The 22,578-nt window shown below is 34.6% G+C and overlaps 3 protein-coding genes and 1 pseudogene across 4 annotated transcripts; 1 reads left to right on the top strand and 3 right to left on the bottom strand.

The window, feature by feature from the left end:
• Positions 1-594: 594 nt before the first annotated feature.
• Positions 595-3,121, bottom strand: LOC100813339 (multiple organellar RNA editing factor 1, mitochondrial). 2 transcript variants are annotated; one of them, XM_006585435.4, is made up of 5 exons: positions 2,617-3,121; positions 2,370-2,467; positions 2,222-2,287; positions 1,231-2,069; positions 595-975 (listed from the first exon to the last, which is right to left on the bottom strand). In XM_006585435.4, exons 1-5 carry the CDS (start codon positions 2,991-2,993, stop codon positions 967-969), a joined length of 1,389 nt encoding a protein of 462 aa, XP_006585498.1. In that variant the 5' UTR covers positions 2,994-3,121; the 3' UTR covers positions 595-966. The 2 variants fall into 2 exon arrangements, with proteins under 2 accessions (XP_006585498.1, XP_006585499.1); XM_006585436.4 differs by having other exon boundaries at positions 1,265-2,069.
• Positions 3,122-6,024: 2,903 nt separating this feature from the next.
• On the top strand, positions 6,025-10,425 carry LOC100801624 (MLO-like protein 4). The gene is made up of 15 exons (XM_014779097.2): positions 6,025-6,271; positions 6,370-6,427; positions 6,546-6,766; positions 6,960-7,076; positions 7,490-7,550; positions 7,724-7,815; positions 8,078-8,152; positions 8,455-8,540; positions 8,824-8,873; positions 8,959-8,999; positions 9,095-9,265; positions 9,351-9,386; positions 9,476-9,543; positions 9,665-9,725; positions 9,808-10,425. Exons 1-15 carry the CDS (start codon positions 6,146-6,148, stop codon positions 10,213-10,215), a joined length of 1,671 nt encoding a protein of 556 aa, XP_014634583.1. The 5' UTR covers positions 6,025-6,145; the 3' UTR covers positions 10,216-10,425.
• A 474-nt stretch (positions 10,426-10,899) lies between these two features.
• On the bottom strand, positions 10,900-12,521 carry LOC100812803 (ferredoxin-A-like; annotated as a pseudogene).
• A 156-nt stretch (positions 12,522-12,677) lies between these two features.
• On the bottom strand, positions 12,678-18,832 carry LOC100800535 (transmembrane 9 superfamily member 1). Its single transcript, XM_003532946.5, has 12 exons — positions 18,652-18,832; positions 17,246-17,438; positions 17,051-17,155; positions 15,674-15,691; positions 15,483-15,580; positions 15,243-15,395; positions 14,972-15,106; positions 14,665-14,831; positions 14,341-14,435; positions 13,879-14,252; positions 13,369-13,642; positions 12,678-13,195 (listed from the first exon to the last, which is right to left on the bottom strand). Exons 1-12 carry the CDS (start codon positions 18,727-18,729, stop codon positions 13,128-13,130), a joined length of 1,758 nt encoding a protein of 585 aa, XP_003532994.1. The 5' UTR covers positions 18,730-18,832; the 3' UTR covers positions 12,678-13,127.
• Positions 18,833-22,578: the final 3,746 nt, after the last annotated feature.

Raw genomic sequence — 22,578 nt, 5'->3', positions numbered from 1 at the left:
AAGACAAAAAAAAGATGAAAATATATACCTTAAACTTATTTTCTATGCTATTACTTTCACATGATCTCCTTTTTTATTCAAGTCCAGTGCTATAGGAATTTTAGTTACACTTTTCAACACGTCCGGATTTAGGTAAATTTTCCTTGTGGTAAGACTTAAAGAGACTCGCATTAAATACTAGCCAAGTCCTGTTGGGGTAAAATTTTGCATGTGATAAGAGACTCGCATAAAATTTTTCAAACCAGCATACATGAATCCATGTCATTCTTTTTTATTATTAAATCCATTTCAACTTTAGCCACAAGCGCTTCCACAGATAATATAAACTTTTTAGTCTGATTTTCTTTAGGAACCCTCAAGATTATACTTTCACTGTTAAATAAGCCTCAGTCTCGGAGACTTCCAAGTAAGACCATTCTTTGAATATGTTTTATTGCCAACGATTCTCAGTCACTAACACAAGAATCCTTTGATCTGATCTCTTTTTTACTTGACTTCAACCGCACTAAGTACTTTTAACATTTGAAGTATTAGAACTTCCAAAACTTGAAATACAATCCCAAATGAAGTATAAGGAAATCAAGCAAAAAGAGAAAGACATGATTGTGGGCTGTAGCATTAATGGCCCTTACGGAAACTGATTACATTGTCACATGACTTAGAGAACGCAAATCCACATTATTCATTGTTCTATCCGTTACAATGAGAAGGAGAATGGGAGCGGAGTAAGACAGGAAAGAGCCACGTGAAATTCATAGTTCAAGCATGTTCAAACAACAAGCCTGCAGCCAGTACTAACTTTACATACCACATCCAACTTTGTCACAGAATAGTGCAACTAAAAATTGATGGATACACAACGACAGCTCAATAAATCAATGTTCCACCAAATGGCAAGGGCAAACAATCATCTTAGAATGTGATTAGTACTTTAATACAAGCCGCCCACTAACTCAATTACTATCACTATCTTCCCTGCAAAAAACAACAAAAAACAAGTCATCTTTTCCATTGATTTGAGACAAAGTTAATAATTTTTCCACTAGCAAAGAATACAGAGATGTAGCCTCACCAATTACAATTTCACACAAGTATAAAATATTGAACTATATTTAATATAAAAAAAAAAAAGAAGAAAAGAGAGAAGCATCCGTTTTTATCTCTATTATGACTAATTTGATCCAGAATCAGAAACTCGAATATTTCTAGATTTTTAGGTCTCTACCATACCTCTCCAGTAAAGCCTGGGCCAGAAGGTGGATACCTTTGTTGTGACCCTGCCTGTTCTTTGGCAGGATGGTTCCCCAGCTTAGCCTGTTCAAATCCCTCCATGTATGCTGGTTTGAAATCCTGCGCATATGATGGGGTAAAAGTATCACCCCTCACCTCTGAAGCACCATGCCTAGGCACAGGATCTCTTCTTTCCCCTTGTCCCGGCCGTCCAAAGTTCTGTTGTGGCATATAATTTCTTCTTTCTCCTTGACCAGGTGGTCCAAAGCTCTGCTGCTGTGCATATTGTGGTGAAGATGGCCCATACCTTTGCTGTTGTGGATAATTCTGTGGTGCTTGATCAAAGTTCTGTTGGGGTGGATAATTTTGTGGTGCCTGACCATACTTCTGTTGGGGTGGATAATTTGGCGATGCTTGGCCATAGTTCTGTTGGGGTGTATAATTTTGTGATGTCATGCCATAGTTCTGTTGGGGTGGATAATTCTGTGATGCTTGGCCATAATTCTGTTGGGGTGGATAATTCTGCGATGCTTGGCCATAATTCTGTTGGGGTGGATAATTCTGCGATGCTTGGGCATAGTTCTGTTGGGGCGGATAATTCTGGGTTGCTTGACCATAGTTCTGTTGGGGTGGATAATTTTGTGAAGGCCCATAGTTCCTTCCACCCCCTGGCATGGGTCCCTGACTATTGAAAGAGGGATTCCCTTGAGGCCTTGGCATTGGATTCTCATGCCGGTTGTATTGACCAGGACTCTTATTCCAGTCTCGTCTTCCCTGATTCCTCCCATACTGTACTGGTGGAGGTCGAGGGATAATTGTTCCATTAATGTACTGATCTCCTATTTATCACACAAGAAAATGTCATTCAGAAACATTCTTACAATCAAAAGGGTAGCAAACCATTGAAATTGAACTACTAATGAATTAGATTCAATTCAATCAGCTTATTATGGCATGACCAAACTTCTGAAAAGAAAGAAACAAAACTTACCTCCATATTGTTTGTTCACCGGATCAATATAGGAATCTGGTAGCACGAAGACGACTCCGGGAAGACCTGTTAAGATGCAGCAAATCAAACATCAAATGATTTTCTCTGGACTGGGTCATGGAATTTGAAAGTAGGAACAAATAAATACCTTCAAATTTCTTGGACTCTTCTTCAGTCATGACTGCCTGAAAGCCTATGTAAGTTGTTGTGCTGCACGCATACATTTTCTTCTTGGCCTCTTCCAAACTAAAACCACGCACGCATTCAAAGAAAAACCACGACGACTAAGAAACAAACTAAAACTGATATTTCTAACAAAACTAACAAACTAACATTTGCCGATAAAAAAAAAACTCTGATAATTATGAGAAAGACTTATTATTTGAGAGAGGAACCTGATGTTAAGACCCTTGGCACAAGTCTCTTCGTAAACGCGAACCATGTCTTCGGGAGAGGGTTTGTTGTTGTCTTTGAATTCCATGACGATGAGCCAATGGTTGTAATCGCAGCCCTCGAAGAGAATGGTATCGGGACCAATCTCATCGGGGATGTTGTTCTGCCGCTGCGAGGATCGAAAAGATAGAAGTGAAATTGAGCTTGACCTGAATGAACGGGACTGAACCACACCCTTCTTCGGTGACTGCAAACTCCATGAAACGCCGCACCCGATGGGGGAGGAAAACGACGCCGCATGAGTCGCGGACAAGGAGTGGGAGATGCCCGAGAGTGTTCTGATGGTGCGGCGGAGGCGAATTAACGACGACGACGCCATATGTAGGGTTTTGAGAGATTAGGGTTTTAGGTAGGGCGTTTTCTTCTCTTCTGTTCTTTACTTTGAGGGACGTAAGTGAAGAATATTTAAGGAACGAAATGAAATGCTACAAAGTATGAATGCAATTGCACCTAGGTAAATACTATAACATGCCCCTTCTTTTTTTATTAAGAGGATAAATTATTGCATAAATTTATAGTTCTTTTTTACACGAAAAAAGCAAAAAAAAAAACATGTTGCATACATCTATAGTCAATCAATGACTAATAATGTGTCAAAAAATGTGTAAAGAAAAAATAAATTCTATTTTTTATATTTATTTTTTTACATTCATTTATTTTTTCTACATTTTTTTCTGTTTTTTATTGGTTTGATCATCCTTGCCAATCATTTTTTTTTCTAGATAACATTATCCTTGCAAAATCTTTTTTTTTTTTAACTGGATACTTGTATAGTTATACTAGTCAACCATAAATAAGGTGAGATGCATCAAAGGCAACAAGAGGGGAAATTTGGTGGGGTGAATCCTCCCACCTATATTTCTCACCAAAAAGAAAATTAAGCTTTGAAAGTTTGTCTGCTATACAAACTAATATCATCCTTGCAAAATCGATTAAACCAACTAATAATGTTCACTTATTAATATTCTATTAATTCAATTCACTAAATATTTTTATATAGAAGGCTTAATTGTAAATTTTGATTTTTTATAACTTCACGAATTTTATCCTTTAACTTTTTTTTACATTTTGTCCATTAATTTATAAAAAACTTGTGAATTTTATCTTAAATTTAGATCATCATTCATTATTAATAGTTTAGTCTGACATAACAAGTTTGATAATAACTTATCTAACGCTAACATGATTTATACAGGATAATAATATCAACTATTAATAGTGACAAATCAAGAAATATTATGTTATGGAGATAATAATTATATATAAAATTTTGTAGAGAAAATACTAATATTATAAATTAAATTTTTTTATTAAATTCCATATTATAAGAACAATTTATAATTTCACTTATATATCACATTAAGAGGATTTTAAAAGTTTGTGGGAGTAATTATCTCCCATTGTATCTCAAGTGGATCCGTCCCGATTATTGACATGAGAATTAAATTATACTTTTGGTTTCTTATTTTTAATTTTTTATGCATTTTTCTATCAAAGTTACTAAGTCATGAATAATTTTATATAATTTAATAAAGGCCAAGTTATACTTTTGTCTTTTAAGTTTTATCTCATTTTTTAGATTTAATTTTGTTTTTTTATCGTTTAAGAAATATGATATGATCTTTTAACTTTCAAATTCAATTTAGGCCATTTGGTCAACTTGAAAATAAGATTAATATTTTACAATTTACAATGGTTATAAAATGCAGTTTAAAAGTTAAAGAATCAAATCGACCCAAATAAAAGAATTAAAATGAAACTATGGTATATAAAAACTAAAAAGTGTCCTCCACAACATTTCCACAACATCATTATTTATATGATATATTTTAATCAAATACTATAAATTTAAATAGTTATAAAATACTAACAATCACCAAAGTAAACCAATAATACATAGACACATCGGTAATATAAAAATTCATTTAACATCTTTTATCTACTTATGTTACATTGTCATGTCTCAAGTTATTACCCTGTTTAATGTCTTTTTCTCTAATGCACTTTCAGGCTGTTTGTTTTCACATGCGGAAATAATACACCACAGATGAAATTGAGGGTCGGTTGTTCAATACCAACATTTAGAGGGTTTTTTTCCCAAACTACACCTTCTCTTTCTTATCTTTTTCCAAAATATACTACTTTTTCAAAAAATTCCTAAATTACACCCCCTTTAATACAAATCTAAGGAACAGTATATTGATTTTTTTAACATTATTAAAATAATATAAGATTCATCTAGTAAAATGTAATATTTTACTATAATAAATAAGTTTTTTTGAAAGTTGAAACAAAAATAACTTTCACCACATTCATTCAATTAAAGTTCATCTAGTAAAATGTAATATTTTATTTTACATTTAAGTCATCTAAATTTTAATAATAAAAATTCAATTCTCAATATACATATGCCTTATCTTTTGACTTAAAATTCTATAATTTTTCTTTTCCAAATCAAATATGAACTTAAAGTACCTTGAAAAAACTCTAACTTTGGGTGTCCTTCTTAAGAGAGAGAAAAAATAAAAATCACATCCACAAAACATTATTCATAGAAAAAATATCATCCTAGAGTTATGTAACGTGTCAGTTATGTCATAGGAAAAAGAAAAAAAAAAGCGTGTGCCAGTTATTTGTTAGAAGAAACATTTTAAGTGTGTTTGGATTTTAGCTCGAAATTTACAAATATTTTTATTTTCAAAACATTAAATTCTTTATTTTTTTATTTTGTGCATTAAAATTTGTTATTATTGATCAAGATACACACAAAAAATACTTGACCAACGGTAATTTAATCGTAACATAGCCATAATAATCATTAACCTAACTTTCTCCGTTTCCTTTTTGTTGTTGATGTTTTGGCAGAACTTGTTTGGTTTGCTGTAAATTCCTACATCATCCACATCCAGAGAATATACCGGTTTTCTTTTGGGACCCTTGCAACTTTAAAATTTGCTAACAAGCTTACATGGGAAAGTGGGAAAGCCTCCATGTGCATGGTTTTGAATTTGGAGAGGAGAGTGGAAAGTGAGCAAGGTTGTGTTAGGCTGTGTGAGATAATAATTAAAAATAGAAATAAAAATATTTTTTATACATGTAATATATTTTTTAAAATTTATTATCTTTTTTATTTTATTATTTAATATTTTCAAATTTTTATTTATTATAATTATGGTTAGTTTTATTCTGTTGAGTGATGACTTAACAATTTTATAGAGACATTAAGTAATGATATAATATGATAACAAATATTCAATGTATAAAAAGATATTTAAGTCTTAAAAATAAGAATAAAATAATGAGTTTGTTGTGATGAAAGGCAAGGGAGGTTTCCAATGGCCACATGCACTTCGTCACCTTCACCTAAGAATAAACTAAGATACTTCCCCATTTCCTGGATCCCATCTGGCTGGCATTTATGTGGTGGAATCAAAACTAAGCATTCAACTTGTTGTTGGTTTGAAGTGAAATATGGCAGAGGTGCTGCAACGAGGTCGTTCTCTGGCTGAGACGCCAACATATTCAGTTGCCTCTGTTGTTACTCTTATGGTCTTTGTTTGCTTCTTGGTTGAGCGTTCAATCTATCGCTTTGGACAGGTTAAACACTTTTTCACTCTTTCCTTTCTTGCTACTAGCTGCTACTTGCCATCATAATATAATTAACTTCAATATTAATGCCATTCATTCCTATATAGTGGTTGAAGAACACAAGAAGGAAGGCACTTTTTGCTTCACTGGAGAAAATTAAGGAAGGTAAAGAAGGACACTAACTAAGTATGATTCCATTATGCCTTATGTCAGCTAAGCGCGCTTTACTGATTTTAATTTTCATTTTTGTATTTTAACTTGGATTACTCCTTTCCTTTCTTAGAACTGATGCTGCTTGGCCTTATCTCTTTGCTATTGGCACAAAGTGCAAGGTGGATCTCTGAAATTTGTGTCAATTCCTCACTTTTTAGCAGTCGCTTTTATATTTGTTCTGAGCAAGACCTCGGCATCAATGAGAATATCATGCATCAAAGCTCCTCCTCCTCCTCCTCCTCCTCCTTCCCTCAAGAAATTAATAGTGGAGCATTCAACCAATGTGGAGAGGTAACAGTCTGCTGTAAAGTGATTTCTGCCTTCACAAGAAATTCATTTACAAAAAAAAATTAGTTGAAGATTGAAAACATACAGGAAAACAAACGGCAGGGCATTATCTTCTGTTGAACAAACTGAGATCAAATATCTGTTTCTTTGAAATACTACAAAGTGCTCTTCTGATAATTTTAATAAATGAATGCAGGGCCATGAACCATTTGTTTCATATGAGGGTCTTGAGCAGCTGCATCGGTTCTTATTTGTTCTTGGGATCACTCATGTTCTGTATAGTTGTCTGGCTGTTGGTTTAGCAATGAGCAAGGTCAGTCATCATGATTTCCACCTTATTATATAGGATTATGTACATCATTTCTCCTTGGCACATTTATAAACCCTTGAGGTGTTTTAGCAACTTCAGTACAGGTATATTGACAAATTATCAAATGTGTCAATGTTCTTATAAATCAGTAATGGTCATATATTAACAGTGTCTTTGTTTGAGCCTTTGATAGTGTACTAGGAACAACGAAAGTGATTTTCTTTATAAGAGATCTTTGTTCCAATCACTTGGCGTTGTCTTAGTTGCTGTTGTTTTCTATTTTTGGTTATCAGGTTCATGTCCTTTGATAGAGCACCTGAGATCAATTTATGAAATATTTTACTGGACACAAATGACACACAATACAGCAATTTGCTTGCATGCCTTTATTTTCTCTTTGTTGCATGTGTTTGTAGATCTATAGTTGGCGCAGATGGGAAAATCAGGCTGCGATGGCAACCGGTGGAAACTTGCAAGGTAAATAGCATATAATGGTACTTCATTGACCAACCACTATGGGAATCTTGTCAATGTATAAACGAATGATTGAGGGTACAGCCCTCCAAGCTTGGTTTTTTTGCTTGTTTCTCATGTAATAACTTCTGCATCATGTAATATGGCCTATACTTTTACTAACTGTTGTTCAACAGGAAAGAAAATCAAGGTGATGAGGCGGCAGACAACATTTGTTTTCCATCACACTTCTCATCCATGGAGCAGGAGTCCAATCCTAAACTGGATGGTAATATATATATCAACATAAATAGAGCATCCTTAATTATTCGTGTGCTTATTTTTACTGAGATGACATTTTGATAGATCATTCCGCCAGCAATTGAACTATCTAAACATCTTTCGGTTTATATAGTATGACAAGATAAGGAAATATTGGATTGGAAATTATTAGCAACTTTCCTCCTTGATTCTAATTTTTGTTAGTCTCAGCCTTGTGCTTATTTTGAACGTCTGAATGATGGATTAAAATTTGTGATCTGACCTTGTAGCTCTGTTTTGTGCGGCAATTTAGAAGCTCTATACAAAAATCAGATTACCTTGCACTCCGCTTAGGTTTCATAACTGTAAGTTTTTTATTTGCTGAGGGATTTAGGATAAATTAATGCATGCCTGGAAATTTGTTTGTCCATTACTATTCCCTGATGGCCTAATCTTTAAATTCTTCTATATTGAAGAAACCTTCTAAATGTTAAACGTGGTGGACTGAGCTGTAACTTTGCATTCACAAATCACAAAAATTCATGCCATTCTTCACCTAAAAGATCTTCATACTATAAGAATTTAAGGATTAACTTGTTTGTCATCATCCTCACTAGCTTTAATCCACACCACTAGTCTAATTGTTCTCTGCTTTGTAAATTTACAGGAACACAAATTGCCGTTGTCTTATAATTTCCATCAATATATGGTTCGAAGCATGGAAGATGAATTTCATGGCATTCTAGGAATAAGGTATGAACCCTTTTGAAATGGATTTCTCCTTTTAATTGGTGTGTTGCAAACCCCTGCAACTTATTAAAAGTAAATTGCTTAGTTAACGTAGAATGCTCGTGATTAACATAGGGAATGGAGTCAATAGAAATGATGTTTCCTGTAAGAAACTCCAAAGTTGTTGTAGCAAATACCAATGTTTTTTTTTCTAATCAACATTAGACTTCTACCAAAGGTTTATTAAAGAAAAACAATGAGAAAACTTAGAGCTGAATAACCTTTTTTCTTTTTTTCAATTTTGCAGCTGGCCTCTTTGGATTTATGCCATAGTCTGCATCTTCGTGAACATCCATGGTAACTTTTCTTCAGAATTGAAGATTTGCATATTGTTAGTGACTTTGCTTAACTTTCTCAGATATTTAAGTTTCTGAATTTGCAGGTCTGAATATATACTTCTGGCTATCATTTATCCCTGCAATTGTATGTATATTCTAATTTGATATTTCAACAAATCAAAATGAGACAGTCCATTGAAATTTAGTTCCCTTAAGGTCTGATTTCTCTACTCGTAAAAGCTTGTCATGTTGATAGGAACAAAACTTCAGCATGTTGTATCCACTTTAGCACTTGAAATTATGGAGCAGACAGGTCCATCTGCTCGGACACAAGTAAAGCCACGTGATGAACTTTTTTGGTTCAAAAAACCGGATATACTGTTATGGGTGATACAATTTGTCATATTTCAGGTAAAAAATGATAACACATTATTTGTAGTCGGGTCATGCTGCATGATTGTGTTCTTTGTTCTTATTTTCTCTACTGTTCATGCAGAATGCCTTTGAAATGGCAACGTTTATTTGGACATTGGTAAGAATTCAATTTTTCAAGATTATATCAGGCCTTATCACTTATCACATGCTTTTATTAGATGAATTTTCTTGATTTTGTTTGTCTAGTGGGGATTCCAAGAACGATCGTGCTTCATGAGAAACCATTACATGATCATCATTCGGTTGGCATCTGGGTTGGTTTCATCTCTCTTTTCAAGAATGCTTTGTTTTATTTTCTTGACTAATTTTCCGGATTCTCCAATACTTCAATCTGCAGGGACTCTCATTTTCTTTTCTTTTTTTAACAACTTGCAGTGCTCTTGTTCAGTTCTGGTGTAGCTATATGACAGTGCCCCTGAACGTAATAGTTTCACAGGTTGGCTTAACTCTCATATTTTGTATTAGTGTTACAACAGAAAATTTATTTGATCCCATTTTGATTTGATGACTCACTGCAGATGGGTTCTCGATGTAAGAAGGCCTTAGTAACGGAGAGTGTTAGAGAGTCCCTGCATAGTTGGTGTAAAAGAGTAAAACACAAGTCTAAGCATGATTCGTTGCATTCACACACCGCAAGATCAGTGTGTTCCCTCGAATCAACAATTGATGAGAGGGACGAAATAACAGTAGTATCCGGCACTCTAACTCGAAGCTCGTCCTTAGAGTCTTTGAATCAGATAACAGTGACTTCAGTAGACCAGCTGAACTTTGAGACTTCTTCTAATAACAACCCAGAAAAAAATTCAACCAAGGTGGCTGAGTATTTGTCGTCAGAATCTGTATATACTAATCCCCCACAACCATCCCACAACAGAGGAGAGGAAGCAAAAGCTATCACTCTTCTTGATTTGTTTCAGAAAACATGATCAATTAATGTTTCATATTACTTCAGAACTAGTTGGAACTTCATAGAGCATAGATGTACAAATCATTCTTAAATGTTCTCAAGCATAGACACATAAGTAGTCAAGAATGAAGAAGCTGCATTGTACCGCGGATACAATTAGATATATCATCTCTCTCTCTTTTAAGTGATATGAAGGTTAAAAAAATTTGGCCGTACAATTTTGAAACTCTAATCCTCCGCATTAACACTATTTTGTATAAGGTTGACTTAGTGGTTGAAGGGAAAAGGAAGAAGAGGGAAGAGGGAAGGAAGAGGTAGTGGGTTCGAATCTCTCTCACTAATAATTTAACAACTAACATTTTGTCCGTAAAAAAAAAAAGAGATTTAAGAACTCGAATGAGAAGCCACGTACCATCGGCTTGTAGAAGTTACCAACACTGGTAAGAAGCCATTATCAGTCATAAAATCATTAAAATGTTGAGAACGTGGGTAAGATGCAAGTTAGCATCATTGACAGTGGCAGGGTATGCCACAAAAGAAAGAAAATTCATGCACAAAGCACAAAAAATTTGATTGCATATATATAACAAGGAAAATCAGTTGTTATTGAACCACTCTGTGCAAAAACAGTAGGGAAAAGATTAATATAGTTACAACACAACAATGAAGTTCAGTTTGCTACTACAGGTACAGGTGGAAGTAATTAATAAATGCATAATAAGTTTCATGATAAACGCAACAGACATGATGGGGGAAATTAAGGAAGAAAGTGGCAGAGCCAGTCCAAAGATAAGGCTACTGAAGCTCATCAAGCATATGTTCTCATTCAAAGTAAAGATGGAAGTTCTCATTTAAAGTGTTTAGACTCACCAACAAAAATTCATGTGTTACTAGATTTTACAAAGTAAAAAGGCAGCAACACATATGTTCTCATTTAAAGTAAAGATGGAAGTTCCTCTAGCTCAAAGTTTATTTTAGGTCTCACGCACTGTAGTGGTCAGATTTTAAGAGTCTGTTTGGATCTAAGACGAAAAGTACTTTTGAGAAGTTCTCTGTAGGAAAAAAGCTCTATTTTTCTCAAATAAGTAGAGAAGCTCTCATAAACACTTATAGTCTTGTATCCAAACTAACAGGCCCTTAAGCAGTGAGCTCCTCCTCCCAGTGAGTCTCAACGACAACGTCTGAGGTAGGGTAAGCAACACGGGTGAGAACAAATCCTGCAACAATTTGATCATCATCAAGGAAGTTACCATCTGACTGTTCCACTTTGCCAGCACAGACAGAACAAGAACCAGCCCTGCATGAGTAGGGAAGCTCAAGGCCTTTCTCCTCTGCCTGGTCAAGAATGCATACATCATCTGGGCATTCAAATTCTTGCTCTCCCTCTGGGGTTATCAGCTTCACCTTGTAACTTGCCATGGCAGTCACACGCCTCCACGTCCTCCCTTTACACCAAACACAGTGTTAGCGTTAGCCTTGAGGCTTGTGATGTTCACTGAAGCCTGCCTCCTCAGGAAGGAGGTGTTCAACATAGTGCCACACAACGCCGCTGTGGTCGCCATTGCTAATGCTGTTTGTTCTTGTGATTGATAGATAGATAACAATAACACAGCTTGTGTGGAAAGGAAATAGTGTGTATGCTAGTGATGTGCTTACAACCAACACCAACGTGAGTCACCCTATCTGTCGCGTACCAATGTTTTATGCCTCAATCTATCTATGTCTATTATCACCACAGATTGTTCACCATGGTAGCTGCCACTATCCTCACCCCACAATAACATGTTATGCTTTATTTAAATGGCTTTATGAGAAATATTAGGAATATTCTCTATCACATTTAATGATACTATGACATTGAATATTACGCCAGAAGGAATCAACCACAAAATCCAGCTTCCGATACTTGCAATGCTATTACGACTTAACTACTAGTTTGCGACTTGTGAAATTGCATTGTGAAAATTTTCCAAGCACATAAGTAATTGTGAAAAAAAAAATATATTGAATTTTAGTCTTACCAAATTCCAATGTAACTATATTGCTTAACACTTGACCATCGAAGACTACAATACAACCAAATCATTGAGTCTGCTTAAATCAAACTAAAAAAAACTAATCTAATTTTAAGTAAATATTCACATGATTTTGTATCAAGAAATTGATTTTAAGTCAAAAATTAATTTGAAGTTAAAACAACTTCAAATAACTTGTGTTAGATAAAACATCTAAACACAAATTATTCATTTCAAAATTAATTTTTTAAATGTTCGTGTTTTATCCTTGCAGTGCTGCATTTTACATCCCATGTTTTCTACGAAAACCTCCAGAAGTAAAAATAAAAAATAAAAAATACTAAACAGCACGGGTTAAGAAACCGACTATGCATCAGCCTAAAACGTTATAAGGCGAAAATGAAAAGCAAAAAGAAAGCACATCAATGATTTAAAACTCAAAGAGGGAGAGATGTGCAGGAAGTAGTTAAGAGAGGATATTCAGATTTGATACAAAATTCAGAAGCACAAAATTCATTTCCGAGACTTCATCCCCTCTACGTACAATAGCTAAACCGTGTAGGGGAATCAGACATCAGTCCGTCAATAGGGCACCTATTTATATAAAAAAAAAAAAAAAAGCAACGAGTCTGATATTTTGCTAACTATCTAAATTATAAAGATCAATCCCTGCATTCTAATCTAGGCTTTCAAACAGTCAGGGAAAAAACCTCAGGGCCTCCCTAGTATAGAGAAAAGAATACATCCCCTAGACATAGAGAAAAAATGCATCCCCATCCATCCTCAACCCTGTGATACTTACTACCTGCAAACATTGTTTGGTCCCCACACATGACCAGAGGCTTCCTCTAAGAAATTTATTGTCTCCAGCAACAAACATATGGAAGTGCTCTGGTCTCAGACTCCTACAAAAGCCTTAGTCACACTTGATGTTTCTGTAGATCCTCCTCACAAACAAATTCGAACCAAGATAACCCACAGCTCCTGCACATTTGGAGAAAAATTTAATCCATATGATAAGATTAAGAACACTCTACTCTAGCATTAATATTAATATAAAAAAGAGGTATTTGGCAATTGACTAAGGACAAGGTATCCCAATTCTGCAGAGTGAACACACAATCCAAACAGAGATTACAATTAAACTGAAGACTTACCACACAGAATTCCCAGCCCAAGACAAAACATCAAAGTGTATCCAAAATAGAAGCTGGTTTGGAAGAAGCCTGACATCTTCGTCTTCACATAGTAGTAGTATACTGAGTACAAATACACGTAAACAGCTGTTGAGGCAGCTGAAAAGAAAGAAGTCCATTGCCAGTGGTAGTTCTCAGCATTTAACAAAAAGTATGTCCCCACAATTGTCACACAAACAGTAACAATGGTAAGAATCAGAAAAACCAGTAGCATGAAGCCATAGACATAGTACACCTGTTTGTCATAGTGGAAGGGGAAAAAACGCATAAGAAACTTTGCTTATATTTACTCAGCATTCACAGAAATATTAAGAATTACTTTACTACTTGAAAGACCATTATATAGAAATATTGTTCTCATGAAATAATTATTGGCTCGGCTCTAAAAAAGTAAAAGTAAACCTTGTACCAAACAAAGGGAAGAAAAAATAATCTTTTATGGCCCAGAAAAGTAATTGCATTTTAACTCACCTTGTAATTCCAGAAGGAAGTGAATACAAAATACATCTCGATGAATATGCTGCCAAAGGGAAGCAGTCCTCCCATCAGCGAAACTACAGATGGTGTGAGGTACCATTTCTTCTCAGGAATGGGACGAGGAATGGTCTTCACACGGCATGGATTATTTGGAGCACCACTCCAGTTTCTTCCAACAACTGTGCCAAGAAGTGCTAGAGGGAAAGAGATAAAAGCCCATATAACAAAGACAACAACCATAGTACCAAAGGGGATTGCAGCTAGAGATCCATAGAATATAGCAATTGTGTTTAAAATAAAACCAATTCCAAAGCACATGAATGGGAACAGTGATGCTGTAAGGATCATGGATTTAATCCAATTTTTACCTGAAAATTATAAGCACGGTTATAATCATTCAGAGGGAGAGAGAAGCACCCAAACAAACATGTAGCAAAGATCAATGCAAATTCTTACCCCCATTACGTGAGTACATTCCCCCACTCACATAACCAGAAATGAAAGATGTGAGAGCATAGCAAACAATGAAGGTTGTGACTATGGCTCCTCGTCTGCACATTGAAGGAAAGTTACATAATAATGATGGGAGAAGAAGTTGACATAAAAGATATAGTCAATAGGAAAACTAGAGGAAGGGAGCATTCAGTGATAGTTGAAATGTATAAGCAGAAAACAATATGCACATGTAGCATTTAAGTCCATTTTGTAGACAGTCACACTTCATTAACAAAAGCATTATTCAGAGCAATATTACAGGTCAGTTTAAGGATATGGACTTACCCAACATACAGCATCCCAATAATAGCCAACAAGATGACAAGAAGAACCAGCAATGCAAGCTGAGCACCTGTACCAACAACAGCTGAAAGAATAACCAAACTGCGAGGAGGCCGAAAAACATCACCATGCACAAGTTTCCAGCCAGATTCTTCACTAACATCTCTTTCCTGGAAATATTTGGGGGTTGAACAAGAATTGACAATCAGAACCACAATGAACTTTCCAGGAAAACAGAATCTATGTTCCACACATAAATTTTAAAAATAATAATAATAATAGTAACAGACAAACATCAAGAAAGCCTAACCAGAGTTTCCAAATCATCATCTTCCCGGGCATACTTTGCATAGTCATTTCTCAATGTTCGCATTAATATCATTGACACCAATCCAGTAAGGAAGATGACCATCATAAAAGAATTAAAAATGGAGAACCAGTGAATCTACAGAAAGAAAACGGATCAAAGTTCTCTCAGTGACATGGCTAAGATAGGATCCACATGACTGAACACATAGCAGGTAACCAACAATAAACACCTCTTCAATCTAAAATACAAAGCTAGCAGCAATGATTTTCACCTGATGCTCAAAGAACGGATAGTCCAGGTATACATCAAATCGGCGTCCAAAAGTGACATTCGTAGGAGACCATTTGACAGAATATGTCATGTCCAAAGATTTTCCTACTTCCAGAGGCCTTGGGTTGTCATAAGTTAGATTAACATGAATGATCTGCAATGAAATGGACCTAACCTAAGTATGCACTCCATGAATCCCAAAACAGCATAAGGTAGCAAAGATACTTAAATAACTTCTGACCTGATCTTTATTGTATTGAACATTTATGTTCTTGTGTGTGTAAAGTACATGCTTGCCATTATCACCGTTCTTATCAGGATGTAACTCGCCAACATACCCTTAAACATGAATAAAAGAACCTTTTACAATGATCAATCAATGAAATGCAAAATCAAATCAAAATAAAGAGAAAGTGGCAGTTGTAGGCATACCCCACAATGGAAGGTCATCTGAACTTGTGATTAGCACATTGACGACCAACAAATAGATATACCATGGAAAGAAAGAATGCCAAGAGTAAGTTATTTGGAAAATTTATAAAATATATATATATATGAATAAAAATGAAAACATTATAAGGGGCAAACCATAGAAGAAACCCTGACTCACATCATTACACCTATCAAAACAACATAATATCAATTGTCCAACATTTGCTAAGGTATTGAAAAATGCTTAATGAATAACTTTAAACAAACGATTTTTCATATTATTGAAACAGAACCTTGGTGCTAAGGTTGGGTTGTCAATACACATTCAAGTCATGGAATCAACCTTTTGCAAGTGCCAAGTACAGCTGCCTACTATAGACCTACCTATCAGGGGAAACCCATCCCTAGACCCCCCACATAGGATAGGATGAGCTCTACAGCATCAAGATTCCCTTACACCTTTTTTACTTCAGGATATTATAATATTAGTCAAGAATGCTTAAGCAATGACTTCACATAAAGAATTCTTAACTTCATCCTTTCTATCAGCGTTCAAAAATATGTACATCACAAAACACCCAGCCTGATGGGACTTGTGGTTGTAGTTATTGAATTTGAAGGATCAAAATTGAGCAGGGCACTGCTCTTCCAGGCTCAAGTGTTTCTAATTTAATCGATGTGTCATGCTGTATAATATCTAAAAATATAAATTTCATCATTTATACATCAATAATTTATATTCCCACATGATGAAATGTAGTAACTACTCATGAATAATTCTCTATGGATGTAAATGACAAAATGGTAAATATAAATGTCTATCGTTCTTAGAATTAGGGAAAGAATTCCCATGACATTAATGCCACAACAGTTACAGAGAAATCCATAAGTTAAATCTTTTTATTTAATTTTAAAGGACTCTGATAAATCATTTTCAACTGAGACTATTGCACAAAAATCAGTAAAAGCAACATTCAATAACTTAATCTAAAGCCCTAGCTGCAAGCCTCTCCTTCCCTAACAGCATTGAACTAGACTTCTCAGACTCTCAAAAGCAATTGCATGAATATAACAGCAGGTCTCATCCAGGTTGATTGTAAGATTTAACATATCATTCACAATTAAAATCTATTGTTAGCCACTTCCGGGGGCATATCCCTGAATGAAACTGGTTTTGGGCTGTATCCAACAAGTTACAGCAGTTGATTGGGCAGCTAAGCCAGAGTTAAGGGCAATATCCTGCAGAGTGGATATTATGCAATGGCCAAATACAAAAAAATTGTTGCCAGTGTCTAGAATTTCTTCACTACATAGAAGTATAATCATTCTACCAATTCTCTTAAGTAATATGTGAAAGAAAGAAACAGTGCAACATACCCATGAAAAATTCAAACCAGTAATTATTCTCTATTGCATCCTTGAACTGTTTAACCTTTGCCTCATCAAGTTCTATACGGCAAAAGGTGGTCTTCTCCACATTTCCTTAAAAATTAATTATAAAATAACTGTTAAAGCCAGTTTTGTCAACTGATGGGTCTTATGAAATAAATAGGATGAAAGAAACCTCCATACCTAGGAACTTTATCTCAAGTTGGCTATCAATGAGTTCATTGCCACCCAGGACCTCACCAAGACCACCCCATTTGTGTGCAGGATTACCAGGTGAACGGCAAAATGGTAGGCTGTAATAATTGTACGTTTCTTGTGGATTGTTATAAGGACCAACTTTGTTCACCCAAAGGATAACTGGGTCATCTTGTTGATACTACAATAAAATGCAATACATGTTTTAAACAGATAGCCATTGTTGACTGGGAGCTACTTACGAATAAAGGAAACATATATATCTTTACTCCTAGCTCAAGGAAATGAGGGAGATCCAGTGATAAAACCATTAAAATTACAGATGCTTAAAGACATTTAGAAAAGGATTCATGTAAGTGTACCAATTACTATTTTCGCCTAAGTTGTATCCATGAATTGATTTATTGAGGTTAACATGAAGCTCATCTATGAAACAAAACACAAACACTACCAGTCAAAGTCCAACCCAACATTGACAAGCTTCTAGCAAAGGTAAGACTTGACACCCAAGCTCCTGATGTTCAGAGAGGCAGAAAGTCCTAGATTATGCACTCAAATTGTTCTCAAACTGAACTTCCCCATTGGATAGGTCTGTCCATAATTTCAACCTTCAAAATACAAAAATGATTGCTAATAGACGGCACAAAAGAAAACCCACCACTAATGTTTGGATGCCTTTTTATTCTAAAAGAAAGTTACTAGTAAAACACGGTATAAAATTTCCAATCCAACTCAAAAGCTACATAAAATTGCTTCAACTTGAAACCAATTCTAGACTCGGGATCAATTCTTCATCACGAAATAAAAAAAAACGTGAACATTTACCTAAAATCACGTTAGTTGATGATATTTCATCGCCATTTTGGATGACTTAAAGTAAAACCAAACACACAAACAACTGTAAAACCACCGCTCTTGCAATTTTGAAGTTAAGAAAAAAAGATTGCAAAATTATGAAGCTTGTACGTCGAAATCATGCATGAAAACTAAAAGACTAAGCAACCAAACAACAAGGAATTCCCCTAAATGTTGAACATCAACCGCACGGGTTTCTCACGTGTGGAGTCCAATGAAAGGGAAAGAATACTTAGAATTCCAAACATAGCGAAAACCATGAATTAATAACAGAACAGGGAAGAGCTGAAATTGAAATCCAATCACATCCAAAACTATAATGTCAATGATTATTAATGGAGACGAGTAAGCAAACAGCTGAGATCTAAAGCCAAATCACCAAACCATGTCACTAACTTACAACACGAACGAACACACACACACACACAAAAAAAAAAAAAAGCACGCAGCTGAGAAAACCAAAGCGAAATTGAAAGGTAGATCTAATAAATAAATAATGAAGCAAAAGTGGATCGAGCGGTGGAATCGGGAAACCTTACCCTATGATCTGACTCGGAAGCAAAGGCCGTAGAGAGGAAGAGAGGGAGGAGGAGAGAGAATCTGAAGAGCATGGACATGGCGGATCTCGAATCAGAACAGAGAGAAACACGACGAGGACGAGGAGGAGGACTTGCCCTTGAAGGATTGAGACTCTCTCTCTTTTTTCTGTGTGCCACTGATTACTAATATTTTTTTTTTTATTTTTTTTACGTTCAATCCAACCAACCTTGCAATTTTTTTCTTCCTACGCTACAGTAAAGGAAAGATCATATTTGACAGTAAATATTTATTTTTATATCATTAAAATTTTAAAATTCAAAGAAAATAAATATTTTTAATATATAGGCTGTATTTTCCAAATTTTTATTTAAGATGACGTTTGCCACCGAGCATGAGGATTTTTTTTTCTCCTAACTATTTTAGGTTGGAATCTTAGTCCTAAATGTAATTATGTTTAGATTCGAATAAAATTAATTTTAATAAAAAATACCTGTGATATAGAAAAAAAATATAAGGTCACATTTATCTTAAAATATAAATTTATACTTTTTAGGGGATGATAGTCTCTATAGTATTATAATAATAAAAAAATTTAACTAAATTCAAAAATGTATTTAGTTACTATCTCTTAATATTTTTGGAAATATTTTTAAAAATTATAAATAACTGGAATAAAAAAAACAAGTAAAAAAAGTTGTAAATATGTTATAAATAACTTTTCATTTTACGAGAATATCACTTTTCATCCATTAACAAGAATGAAGTCAAAGATAATATTATTATTTTCCCAAATACTTAGTAAAAAGATTGTAACTTATTAACAAAAAAATTGTAACCAATATAGAAATATTATATTTCTAAATTATATTTGAAAATGAATTTTTAATTCTTGAAATAAACACATAATAAGATTATTTTTTATTATTGATAAATTTACAAATATAAAAAAAATTAAGATGGTTGGGAAAAATAATTAATTACAATACTGAAAAAGAGAAGAAGAAATATTGAAATGTCTAATTCTAAAATATTTTAAATTGTGTATTTTAATTTATAATGTAAGAATACACATGAGTAAAGTATTATTTTGTGACTATATTATTTTTTTGTGTGTGTGGGGAAAACTTGGTCCTGGTGTTTCAATTGGGCTTTTGGTGTCTCACGCACATTAAAACAATGGGAGTTGCTACGTGCATCCAGCATTATTGCTGGGGCACCCAGTAAACAGTGAAGTGGCGAAACTGCCCTTCAGCAATTATTCTTCCGGAAGAAGGTTCTTCCGGAAAGTTTCCGGAAATAATTTTTCCGGAAAGTTTCCGGAAGAATCTTCTTCCGGAAGAATAATTTGTGTCTTCCGGAAATACTCACAGACAATTTCCGGAAGAACGTCATCCGGAATGTTTCCGGAAGAAGCTTCTTCCGGAAGAATTCCATTGTCTTCCGGAAGAAGCTTCTTCCGGAAGTTAGTTTTTTTTTTTAATGCGTATGTAATGACGATTTTGCCCTTGTGTAAATTTCTTTAAATTAACGTCTTCAGGCTGTGTTTTACTGCGCTTTCTTTCTTTCTTCTTCCGTTTGCTTTGTTTCTTCTTCCGTTTGCTGTTGTTTCGGTGGTGGTCCCTTCAGCAGTCTGTTGGTGGTCCCGTGAAGTGAAGTATTTGAAGATTTGGTGGTCCCGTGTTCCGTATTTGAAGTTTTATTAGTGGCTGTTGTTCCTATTTTGTCGGAGGTACGCGTTTATTTCGTTTTCCGGTTAGCTTTTAGAGAAGAAAAACAGTAAAAAATGTATCCGGAAGAAATTTTAGGCACAGAAGGAGGAAGGTCCGGAATGACCACTTCCGGATCAAGGTCTTCCGGAATGTTAAATTATTACTAATTTATTTTAATTTCTGTTTTATAATTTTTTTAATTTCTGTTTTATATATATTTCTGTTAGTTAATAATGAATTATTGGTTTAATTAGGTATAATGATATATATTGTGGATTATAATTTTTTTTGTTTTAATTAGGGGTTCTTCCGGAAAGGTCTTCCGGAACTTTGGAAGTTCTTCCGGAAGTGCGCGTCTTCCGGAATTCTTCCGGAAGAACCACTTCTTCCGGAAAGTTCCCGGAAGACGTTTTCCGGAAGTCTTCCGGAAGAAGTGTTCTTCCGGAAAACGTTTTGTTACTTCCGGAAGAACACTTCTTCCGGAAACTTTCCGTACCCTAGGTTTCGTCTTCTACCCTAAGGTTCCGTCTTCTACCCTAAGGTTCCACTAACCTAACGTTACACTAACCTACCCTAATGTAGTGCATAACAAAACCAAAGCTAAGAAGAAGGCCACCTACCTCGAAAGCAAATGGGTCCAAGGGCTGTCGGAGAAGCTCGCGGAGAAGAAGCTTGTCGGGGAAGAGAGAAGAGAAGAAGCTTTTGCGGAAGAGACACAGTGAAAAAGAGAGAATGCTTCCGGGAAAAAAATGCTTTTTATTTTTTTAAATGAAGGGCAAAATTGACCTTTCATTGAATTGCTGGGTGCACCAGCAATATTGCTGGGTGCACCTAGCATATCCCTAAAACAATAAAGCAAAAGAATCGATCTTATGAAAAAAAATATCGATCCAATGGGCCATTGCTAGATTCTGATTCATGAAGCTTCAGGCACTCACGTCTGTTGACCTTAAAAAAGGGACCCCATACGCATAAATGCGAGATGGCGACAATAATATATAATAAGAAAGTTTTTATTATAATTTTGTAGGAAAGTGTTAATAAGTTCTTTAAAGTCTCACTTAAAAAAAAAGTTCTTTTAATTATGTAACAGTGAGAATTTTTTTTATAGATTACGTATACTTTTTATCGGAAACAATCAAGTTGGATAAAATAGGTATAAGTGTCAAAAAATAATCTATAGTAACAATTCATATGTTTGGAATATAAAAAATAGAGCGTATAATACTATAAGTATAATAATGATTCATATTTTTAAATATTATCAATACACTAAATATCACGATTTCTCTCTTCTATTTTTTACTCTTCAACAATTGTTATGTCGAGATAAAGGTTAAGAAAATAGTTTTAAATAATAATAATAACTTTATCTTAACTGAATTACTAAAATAGAAGCATAACCAAAAATGGAAGAAATAAGAGTCGTGGAAGGCAGTAAAATTACAGCATTATACGACAATGAGGTAGGAAAAACTAAAAAAGGGGAAACAAAATGGATACCTCCAACTCCAAGAGATGACTTGGTTAGTACTAAGCAAGAAGTCAAAAAATGATGAGGCACGCATAGAAATGTCATTCTCTGTTCTAATCATGTGATTTAGAAAAATGAATGAATTTTGGAGTGAGGGACAAGGAAATTCCAGAAGCTGAGAAAATGCTAAAAAAATGAAAGATGAAATGATGAGGCACGTCACGATGGATTTCATTTATGAAATGGATTAGTTCCACCTCCACATTACTCTCATATTGTCAAACCTCATGACTCGTGCAACTTCCTTTTTGCGGCTCATGCAAATCCATTCTCCACTTGATTCTATGCTTCTCTCATTTTCTATTCTATTCTAGTACCTAACACACATGCATGTACTATATTTTTTTCATTTAGTTCTAAACCATTTTTCTGTGATTTGTATCGTACAATGATGCGATAATTCTCACTATAACTCTGTTTTTTCATTGATCTAAACAATATATGTTCGGATAATTGGATTTCAAGTTAAAAGAACTCAAAAGTGTTTTTTTTTTTTTTTCTCTTCAAACAATACTTCGATTGTGTTTAGATAAAAGTTAGGAAAGTACATTTACAAATTCTAATACACAATTTCAAATTCCAATACACAAAATGAATAAGAACGAAATTATTATTTTGGGAGTAAAAATATTTTTGAACTTTCCCGACTTAAATATAACACGCTCTTCTTCCTTCTTTGTTTA

The sequence above is a fragment of the Glycine max genome, chromosome 8, assembly GCF_000004515.6.
Source record: "Glycine max cultivar Williams 82 chromosome 8, Glycine_max_v4.0, whole genome shotgun sequence".
Classification (NCBI taxonomy): Eukaryota; Viridiplantae; Streptophyta; class Magnoliopsida; order Fabales; family Fabaceae; genus Glycine; species Glycine max.
Note: the sequence above shows the minus strand (reverse complement) of the source record. Positions and strands in the feature narration are given on the sequence as shown.